This window comes from Penaeus monodon, chromosome 14 (assembly GCF_015228065.2).
Source record: "Penaeus monodon isolate SGIC_2016 chromosome 14, NSTDA_Pmon_1, whole genome shotgun sequence".
In the NCBI taxonomy this organism is placed as follows: Eukaryota; Metazoa; Arthropoda; class Malacostraca; order Decapoda; family Penaeidae; genus Penaeus; species Penaeus monodon.
Window position 1 is genome coordinate 42,379,080 of NC_051399.1, and position 10,251 is coordinate 42,389,330.

The following is a 10,251-nucleotide window of genomic DNA, read 5'->3' on the forward strand; positions in this document are numbered from 1 at the left end:
TCTGTGCAAAAACATGTGTTAACATGAAAAGGATGACCTGGGCATGTGTTAACATGAAGGGACCAGGCAAACATGACGCAGCTGGCTGTGAGCGGAGGAAGGGAGGAGAACAAGCCGAGAGACGCGGTTGGGTGCTTCCCCTTATGAAGCCCTCGTGTGTGCCTTTGTGACCTGATATAAAATTTTGTGTTGCCCTGTTAAAAAACTGATCATGCAGTGTGGCTGCTGGTTTCCCCCTGTTTTGTGCCTATAGAAAAGTGTCGGGTAAATAACTTGGTAAAAAAAAGGAAAGACTGTCATTTTGTTTTTATTTCGTGCCCTGCCCCCCCACCTTGGCGTTTCCCCTCTTGGTGTTCTGGGACGCTGGGGGGCTCGGTGCCTCTTGGAGCTGTTCAGTGTTCACGACCCTGTGAATAGCACGCCGTTCCCTAGCCTCCCTTGTGTTGGTGGCAGAGAGACGAGGCGGTCGGCGTAACAAAGGGTTTTGTCAGGAGTGGGATTTGTGATTTTTTGATCAGTGAGATGCACCGATTTATAATGCCCGTCCAAAGATGGCGGCAGCCAAAAGGGGAGAGGAGGCTATGACTGAGGCAGGCAGGAGTGAGGTGAAGCCGAGCCAGATGGACCTGATCACTGCCATGCTGGCCGGTATGTGGGAGGAAATGGCCCACAAGGGCAGAAGAGCAGGAACAGAGGGCACACGAGCAGGTGCACCATCTCGCGAGATGCAGGCAAGGAAGGCAGAGGAACAGTTCTGCGACTTGTTGAGGTGCTACAGAGCAATCTTGCATCTGTGAAGATGGAACTCAGCAGTACACCGACAAGGCCTGCAACAGCGTGAAGAGTAAAACTGATGGAGGAGGTGCAGACTCGAAGAGCGAGGTTCAGGGCCTGAGGGAGGAAGTGAAGGAGGAAAGGCGGGTCACGAGGTAGTAACGTTGCAAGCAGAGAAGGCAGACGGGGTTTGGCAACAGATGCCAGAGTGGTCAGATTTACTGGGGTCTGCCTGGGGTCCGTGGCAGGAAAACCCCCGGGCCTCGCAGCGTCGTGTTGCAGCCAGTGGTCGCTGCAGAAGGCTGGGGACCCATCGGAACCGCTCCCTTGGGTATAGGTGGCGGCAAAATCAGACCCGGTCAACCCGCCTCGTTGCCTCCCCCACCCCCTTCCTCCCCCGGTTTTGTTAGTTCACGGCACGCGTTCTCCACCCTGCAGCCCACCGGCCTCCAGACATTCTGTGAAGCGTAAGCCAGCTGAGTACGACGGGAAGGTGGCTGGGAGGCATATGTTTGCCCAATTTGAAATGCTGACATCTGCCCCGGGCTGGGGGCCAGGAAGAGAAGGCCCTGCAGCTGGTAACAGCGCTAAGGGGCATCTGCCAGCATCCCAACATGCCCTCTTACACCAGCTTGGCGGAGGCTTTGGAAACGCCGGGTTTTGGGCACCACCACCAGGCCCAGGTATATCGGGCCCGCTTGAAGAAGCGGAATCCTGAGCGTAGCGAAGAGACTGTCCCAGCTGGTACAGGATGTGGAGGCGCTGCTGGTAAGGAGGTCGTATCCTGAGGCTGCGGAAGAGATGATCGTGGTCCTGGCCCGTGATTTCTTTGTTGACGCTTTGCAGGACCAGCAGCTGCAAATCCACATCAAGCAGGCCACACCCTGAGGACCCTGCAGGTGGCGCTGGCGAGGGCCTTGGAGTTCGAGGCCTTCCTGAAGGCAAAAACCCTGGCCTAGGGCAGTGCTCAGCCCCGCCATGACCTCTAGAGCCGGAAGGCTAAAGTGGAGAAGGGAGCACTGAGGAAGATGAGCCCTAGCATTTTCAAGGCTTGTGTTGGGGCTGCGGGGAGGTAGGGCACAGAGTAGTCAGTGTCAGAGGGGACGGGGGAGAACACGTCCTCTCAACCCGGGCGGATTCTGATGCCTTTCCCGCAGTGCTGCAAGGACTGTGGCAGGTATGGTCACCATCCGAATGCATGTCCTAAGGCTAAGGAAGTGGTACAGGCGGAAAAACTTGGACAAAGGCTGGAGAAGGGGGCGAGAAACCCAGCCGTTCTCGGTTCCTGGGCCCCCCACTTGGGTTTAAACTGCCGTCGAACCAGCACGATGCAGGTGGAAGGCCTCATAGATGGGAAAGCCATGCCGCCTGACAGTGGACACTGGGGCTGAGAAGAACCCCAGTGCGGGCCCGATATGTTGGCCACTATGCGACTTTCCCGACGCACCACAGAGACTGTGTGGGGGTCACAGGGCATTGTGTGCAGCTCAAGGGGCCAGTGGAGGCTCGTATTGGCGTGGGCAGCGTGGTGCAGCGGCTGCCGGGTGTATGTGGCCGATTGGACGAGCACTGCTTGCTGGGCCTTGACTACCTGACGCAGAGTAAGGGTGTGTCGACCTTGGACGGAAGCTGGTGAGGGGGGCACAGTGAAGAGGTGCCCTTGCTTCCAGAGGTTGGCTGTGCAGAGGTAGTTACGGGCCCTGAACAACTGCACCTTGCCCCAGGACAGAGTCTAGATCCGGGGGTCGACTGTCAAAGAGTGATTTTGGGGGGAGTAGAGGGCTTTCGTGGAGCCCATTCAAAACCTGCAGTGGCTGATGGCGTATCGGTTGGGGCGGAGCCTTGTTTTGGGCCAGGGGAGGGGTTAGTTACAGTGTGTGGTAGCTAACTTCTCCAATAAGGACCTGAAGGTGCCAGCTGGTGCAAAGCTGGGCGCTTGTGAGGAAGTGGGAGCGTCCAGAAGAGTCGTCGGGGAGCGAGGAGTTTGGGTTTGGGGTTTTGGGCCGTTGCCTGACTTCCTCGAGGACTTGGCGCACCGGCTGTGGCGTTACCATGGGCCAAAGGGAAACTTTCTCCTGGGGGCCCTGGTGAAAAAGAAGATGACGTTAGCCTCAGTAGCGGCGATGAGGACGTGGCAGACGCTGACCGAGATGAGAACGAGCATTTGGACGGTGAGGGCGATGCAACAGACGTCAATGGTGACCATGAGCCAGGTCTTGGGGCAGGAGATACCCCTCAGGGTGCCACTGCCAATCTACCGCCGCCCACACCTCCTCCAGAGCGACCCCAGCGAGAGCGAAGAAAGCCGCGCTGGATGAAAGATTTTTGTTTGTTCCAGAGGACTAATTTTATTTAAATTTTCTGTAGTTTGTTTCAGGTTTAGGTATGTCAGAGCAGACGGGTCGTCTGCTTGATAGGGGGGGATAGTGCTACGCCAGTGGGTCTTTGTCTCTGTGCGAAACATATGTTAACATGAAAAGGATGACCTGGGCATGTGTTAACATGAAGGGACCTGGGCAAACATGACGCAGCTGGCTGTGAGCGGAGGAACAAGCCGAGAGACGCGGTTGGGTGCTGCTCCTGTGAAGACCTCGTGTGTGCCTTTGTGACCTGATATAAACTTTGTGTTGCCCTGTTATAAGCTGTATCATGCAGTGTGGCATGCTGGTTTCCCCCTGTATTGTGCCTATAGAAAAGTGTACGGGTAAATAACTTGTGTAAATAAAGGAAAGACTGTCATTTTGTGTTTATTTCGTGCCCTGCCTCCCCACTTGGCGTTTCCCCTCTTGGTGTTCTGGGACGCTGTGGTGCTCGGTGCCTCTTGGAGCTGTTCAGTGTTCACGACCCTGTGAATAGCACGCCGTCTGCCTAGCCTGCCTTGTGTTGGTGGCAGAGAGACGAGGCGGTCGGCGTAACAATATATATATATATTATATATAATATATATAATATAAATTATATATATTATATAATATAATATATATATATATATTATATGTGTGTGTGTGTATATATGTATGTATATATATATATATATATATATATATATATATATATATATATATATATATATATATATATATAACATATATATGTTTTATATTTATGTATATATATGATATATATATATATTTATATTTTTATATATAAATATATTCATATATACATATTTACACACACACACACACGTATATATATGTATATACATACATATATGTGTGTGTGTGTGTGTGTGTGTGCGTGTGTGTGTGTGTGTGTGTGTGTGTGTGTGTGTGTGTGTGTGTGTGTGTGTGTGTGTGTTTGTGTGTGTGTCTGCGCGATTGTTGTTTTATGCTGCTAACAGCCCCGTGTGGAGACTGATGTGTACAACAGTTTCGCCGTACCCTTAGCGTCTGGCAGCGGTATTCCGCTGGCCAATCAGCGGTCTGTGACGTCACACTCCTGAAGTCCGGATATCCCTTGTTGATGATTAAGATAAAGACAGTTGACTAGTTTCCCGACTCTCCCGCTGAAGTAACATTAGTGTAAGCAAGAGAAGCAGCGGAATAGCAGTTTTGAGGTGAAATATTTCCTGTTGGCAGTTGCTCCAATATATCTGTGGATTATCTCTGTCCATAACAAATAGCGTATGTATATTTAGCTGTAAATTGATATTCAGATCTGAGATGTGAGACCTTGGAAGTAATGCAAAACTTGAGGCACAGTTCCTTCTACAAGTCTCTCTCTCTCTCCTCTCTCTCTCTCTCTCTCTCTCTCTCTCTCTCTCTCTCTCTCTCTCTCTCTCTCTCTCTCTCTCTCTCTCTCTCTCTCTCTCACACACACACACACACACACACACACACACACACACACACACACACACACACACACACACACACACACACACACTGCGGAGTATGCAGAAGTATGCTCATATCGCTTATATAATTTAATATGAGATTAAATAATTTAGAGATATGTGATATATAATGATATAGCAGTTTGATATATTAATAAATTCTGATCTAATTCAAAATTATGCATATCTGTTGTCAACATAGAATATATAACGAAACCTATAACGCAATAGAATGCATAGTCATATATTGCTGACAAAGATCCTTGGCTCTCAGGTTGCTGGTAACTTGAATTCGCTGTGTCCAATTATCCTACAGTAGAATAATTTGACCATCACTGACATGTATTGTGGTCATTCGAGTTTATACTAAGCCAGAATCAGAACTAACCCATAGGGCTATGTTTTCAAACCACTGGTGAAAAATTGCACGTAAGCTAAGACACGTAGAGAAAGGTTTGTTAGAAAATTCGCAATAAACAAAATTTGTCTATTAGAAACGTGGATTTTACCATTTGGTGTTTATAAGCAAACAACGTATGTCATTCATTCCATGGGTGAAGGAAATGTTTTTTTTCTAGGATCAAGTGCAAAGATAAGTGTCTGTGTGCTTGTGTTAAGCCCTGCCAACATATACTACTCATAATTACATGCAAAAAATACAAACCGAACTAATGTCAATCAAAAATTATTGTTCAAATGATGATGTTACTTATTAATACAGTTTTGCCTGACCTGATTCAGTATTAATGTACTTCAATTTCCTCCTTACAGCTGGAATCGCACCCCTGAAAATAAATAAATAAAGCGACCATGATAATCTACATTCGAGAAAAGAGCGGCAAGACAACGGCCGTCAAAGCAGCCCCATCAGACACAGTCCGGGATCTGAAGATTAAAATCATGCAAAAGGGAATATCTCTGAAATTCTGGGATCTCATGTACTTCGACGAACAGTTATACAGCACAAAAAAGCTCTCCGACTATGGAATAAAACACAAAGACACCTTGTATTTGAAAGAAGCACTTCGGGGTCTCGGTTCTTCGGGGTTTCTGCTCTCCATCGCACAGCCCTCTGGAGACGTAATGAAGATGGTGGTTAATAAGTCCGACTGCGTCATCGACATCAAACAGGAGGTGGAGCGCGAGGGGGGGCCGGGCGTCGCCAGCCAGTTACTGAAGGTGGGGGACGTCGAGATGCAGAACGAAAAGACGTTGATGGATTATGGCATTGCGGGAGACGCTGTCATCTGGCTGGAGGATGCAAACGAAAGCAAAAGGAAATCAAAGGAAGAGCGAAAAAGAAAAAGAGTTCGTAACGAGAAATTGAAAAAGAGATTAATTGCTGTTGTTTTTGTGATTATTTTTATCATCATATTGATATGGGCTTACCTAGAAGGTAAAATTCAAATAAACCCCTGAGTTCAGCCTGTATGCATATTAGCTCAGCTCTGCATGTTATTAGTACAAGCAATAATGTTTCTAGTAAAAGGGGATTCAGTATTTCAAAAACTTTTCACACAAATGTAGTTATATCGTAGTCAACCCCTGAAATATATTTATGTCATAGTCATGAATTTCTGTTATTTTATGATTATTATATTGTGTTATATATTTTTATTCTCGTTTTCTTTTAAGAATCCGCATATGAAAGCACATTCTGCCTTACGGGATTAGTAAGTCGTATGTTTTTACTTTTTACAATATAGTTTTAACAGTATTCAATTGTATATTAGTATATATATATATATATATATATATATATATATATATATATATATATATATATATATATATATATATATATACACACACAAGGATTTGTTTCAGATAAAATCATAATTATCTGATAGGGGGGGGGGGCAGACACAGAATACCGCCTCCACCTTGTCTGACCTTAGATCCCCCTCATCTTCTAAGCATGCTTGTTTGAGGAGGTTATATATGTCCCGAATGGCCAGGTCAAAGGGAAAGAGCATCTCTCAGCCGTGAGACCCGGGATTGGAATAGAGAGAGAACGTTCCTTTTTGTGGTCGCAAGGGTACGAGGTGTAAGGCGGTAAGACAGAATCATTATACCTTTGCATAAGCTCTTACTGATGTGATGTGCCCATTTTGCGGATGTTTCTCTCTCTTTTGCATATTTTAGGATCTACCCAGTGGATTTTTTCTTGTTGGGTATTTCGTGACCTTATTTTAGTATTTTCGAGGTCGTTTTATTTTTTGCTTTAGTATTTCTCGGTGAATTTTACTATTGGAGGATCTAATTATTTTTTGTTCGTTTTTTTTTGACATTCTTATTATTGTTTTTACTTGTTTTGATAAATAAATTTGTAAAAGATTTTGTTTTTAGGAGATCCCATTATGTATCCCCTCGGCTTTTAAGTGTTGACTACTACTGAACGTAAATTCAAATAAGACAGACCTGACTGAATTCTTGCATTTAAAAGTTAAATAATATGCTAAAGATAGGAACCTGAGTACTGACTATACTTCCGGGAAGAATCGATGCAGAATAAAAATATAAGGGATGAAAAGAGAAGAATTTAAGGGAACGTTAGTGGAAAGGGTAACGTGTCCGAGGATAAATTCTTATAGGGTAAATGTTAAGATTACTTTTCTAGATTTTTAGACGAGCAAGAGTTCAAATTTCATAAATCTACACCTTTTCTCGAGTTCAGGTCAACACGCACTCCACCTCGGATGTAACCACGCTAACCGCAGTGTAGACCCTTGAACCTTGGTAACTTCTATACACTTACACTCACTTTCTCTAGCTTCGTTCACACTCTTCTGCATGCCTCTTACTTTACAAACATATTAACTTGCGTTCCTGGACGAATTAACCAGGTGGGGGTAGCTAAATATATCGTATCAAGGATCGACGGTTATTCAGATTGTTTATAATTTACACTTGCTCACACTATAAATACTATTGATATGTATACTTTGTAAAATAGATTATCTTTTTTTATGTTTAACGGACATATGTTTGTTTACTTGCATAGTTATGTTGTCAAAAGTACTCAGTTCTCAGTCCACTGTAAATCTAGGAAATTGAATAAAATAGGATATTAGAACGGGATTCATATTTAAACGTTCATGTTATAAAATATCCCCACTAGGCATGTCTTCTGCTGACGATAAGCCTTAACAGACTAATCACGGCTGTATATACAATTTGGCTACTCTGAAATCACCACGGCCTTAAAAAGGGACTAAATACGGCGGTAGAAATGCTGTTTGGCCAAGAGACCTCATCCTGGGCTTTAAGGGACTGATACCGCCGTCAAACCGAGATAGACGGTTTAGTCACGTCTCTATAATAACAGCAAACACACTATTGATCAACAGCAAATAAGAACACATACACATAGAGCACAACGGTTAATGCTGACCTAATTTGCGATTGATTTATTGCCTGATGTTATCGCCGCCTTTAGTGGAGGTGATGTCAGTTCATCAAGGACAGTAATAACCAGTGCACAAGATTAATTTATCATACAAATACAAACTTATTGCAATTCTCCTTTGCCTTATCCTCAAATAAAATCCACCACTGGCTGCACAGCCTCCGGGCTAGTACAATGGTAACGTGTCGGCCTCTCATCCGAGGGGTCGGCGGTTCGCGCCCCGCCCAGGCGCGAGAAGTTGCAATTGTCGCCTGGAGGTCACTGCTGTGGCTGGGCACCACGGCGGGCAAGGACTAGGTTCAGCCGAGTCAGCACCAGCTGACACACGTGAGCGAGTCGGCATTAGTCGACACAGGCCGGGCTCCCCTCATGGCATAGCCCGGGCGAGGCCAAGCTTCGCATATCGGACTTACCTTACCTTACTGGCTGCACGCTTACAAAGACACGCACACACAACAAACACGCATATATAGTGTATATGCGTATGTGTGCAACATTCAGACAAATGCATACATCTATGCACACATTTGTCCTTTTTTATAAGATTCTCTAAATTTTCTGGGGTCGAAATTCAAGACTGATGTAACTAAAGACTAAAAGTGATCCGACGAAATATGTAGGAGAGTGAGAGTAAACATACAGATCCTCAGGAAATGAATAAGAAGACAGATCACTAGCAGCATACAGACTATCTGACATTTAAAGCAGGGAGAAATGTCACTCAGGGCATGAGAGTGGCCAGATCGAGAGGGATGTGACAAATATCTCTCTCTTTCTCTTTCTTTCTCTCTCTCTCTTTCTCTCTTTCTCTTTCTTTCTTTCTCTTTCTCTTTCTCTCCCACAGCCTTCTGGATGATTCTTTTTTCCCATAAAAGGTGATGTTAGGATCCATTATGCATGGGAGTTTTTATAAACTTTCAATTCCTTGTACCTTTGCTTGAGAACAATTTGTAAAAATGGCAAGAACAAGAAAACACAAATTTGCTGAAAGCCTTTTCACTCTATTGCCCTGAAAAAGCAATGCAGGGAAAAAGCTTTCTGTATATGTATGCGTTTTCTTGGTCTGCCCTTCATTGTTTTATTTACATATTACAGTCAATGATACTTACGTAATTTTCTGAGTTAGGAGACGTGGAAAATGACATCCAGATTAGTAGATTCAGTGCAATATTATACTGTTGTTATGTGGATTCATATATATGCACATCCCATAGCATGAAGTACAGAATAGTTTGATATATACTGTAATAAGAACCATTTTAAATGTTCAAAGGTGCATGTTGTTGCCAGGGTCTCTCTCCCTCTTCCTCTCCGTCTCCCTCTCCCTCTCCCTCTCCCTCTCCTCCTCCCCCTCCTCCCTCCTTCTTTCTCTCTCTTTTCTCTTTCTTCTCTTCCTCAATCTCTTTCTCAATCTCTGTCTCAATCTCTTTCTTTCTTTCTCAATCTCTTCCTCTCTTTCTCAATTTCTTTCTCTATCTCTCTCCCTTTTTCTCCTTCTCTCTCCCTCTCTCTCTTTTTATCTGTCCTTATTTTAACTTAACTATCATTTCTAAGCGTTCCTCCTTCCTCATTCTCTGCTTTTCTGCCTGCCTGCCTGCCTTCTCTCTCTCTCTCTCTCATATATATATATATATATATATATATATATATATATATATATATATATATATATATATATATATATATATATATATATATATATATATATGCACATCTCATAGCATGAAGTACAGAATAGTTTGATATATACTGTGATAAGAACCATTTTAAATGTTTCAAAAGTGCATGTTGCCAGGGTCTCTCTCCCTTCAATGTGGTGGGTGGGGGCGGTTTGGCATGCTCGGTGTAATGGGGTTTTCCTGTGAGAAGACCGTGGAGTGGAGCTGTGTGTTGAGTAGATGAGCTTTGTGTTCTGGTGTGGTGATAAGAGCGCCGTTGTGGTCTTTAAGTGCAGCTATGTTAGTGGTGTCCTGTCTGCGCGTCTTGAACTTAAAGAAGTGTCTAGGGTTGTTTCTTACATTGTGTGTGAGATATTTACTGATGTGTTCGCGTTCGGCCTTCTTCATGTTTTTTGGCACATGTTTTTTTTGGGGGGGAAATTAAGTTGGTCCAATTTTCTTGTGTTGTATGATTGCGCGCGTCTCTAGTCTTGTTTTTTTTCGATGTTGTCTGCGTAGACCTCTGGAGGACCAGGGAGTGTGTAGCTACTCGAAGGTACTTTTTGTGGGAT

At 44.5% G+C, this 10,251-nt stretch overlaps 1 protein-coding gene across 2 annotated transcripts; it reads left to right on the forward strand.

Moving 5' to 3' along the window:
- Positions 1-4,238: 4,238 nt before the first annotated feature.
- On the forward strand, positions 4,239-7,079 carry LOC119581150. Of its 2 annotated transcripts, none has more exons than XM_037929504.1 (2): positions 4,239-4,333; positions 5,384-6,229. In XM_037929504.1, exon 2 carries the CDS (start codon positions 5,423-5,425, stop codon positions 6,029-6,031), a length of 609 nt encoding a protein of 202 aa, XP_037785432.1. In that variant the 5' UTR covers positions 4,239-4,333; positions 5,384-5,422; the 3' UTR covers positions 6,032-6,229. The 2 variants fall into 2 exon arrangements, with proteins under 2 accessions (XP_037785432.1, XP_037785431.1); XM_037929503.1 differs by having other exon boundaries at positions 4,248-4,400; positions 5,384-7,079.
- Positions 7,080-10,251: the final 3,172 nt, after the last annotated feature.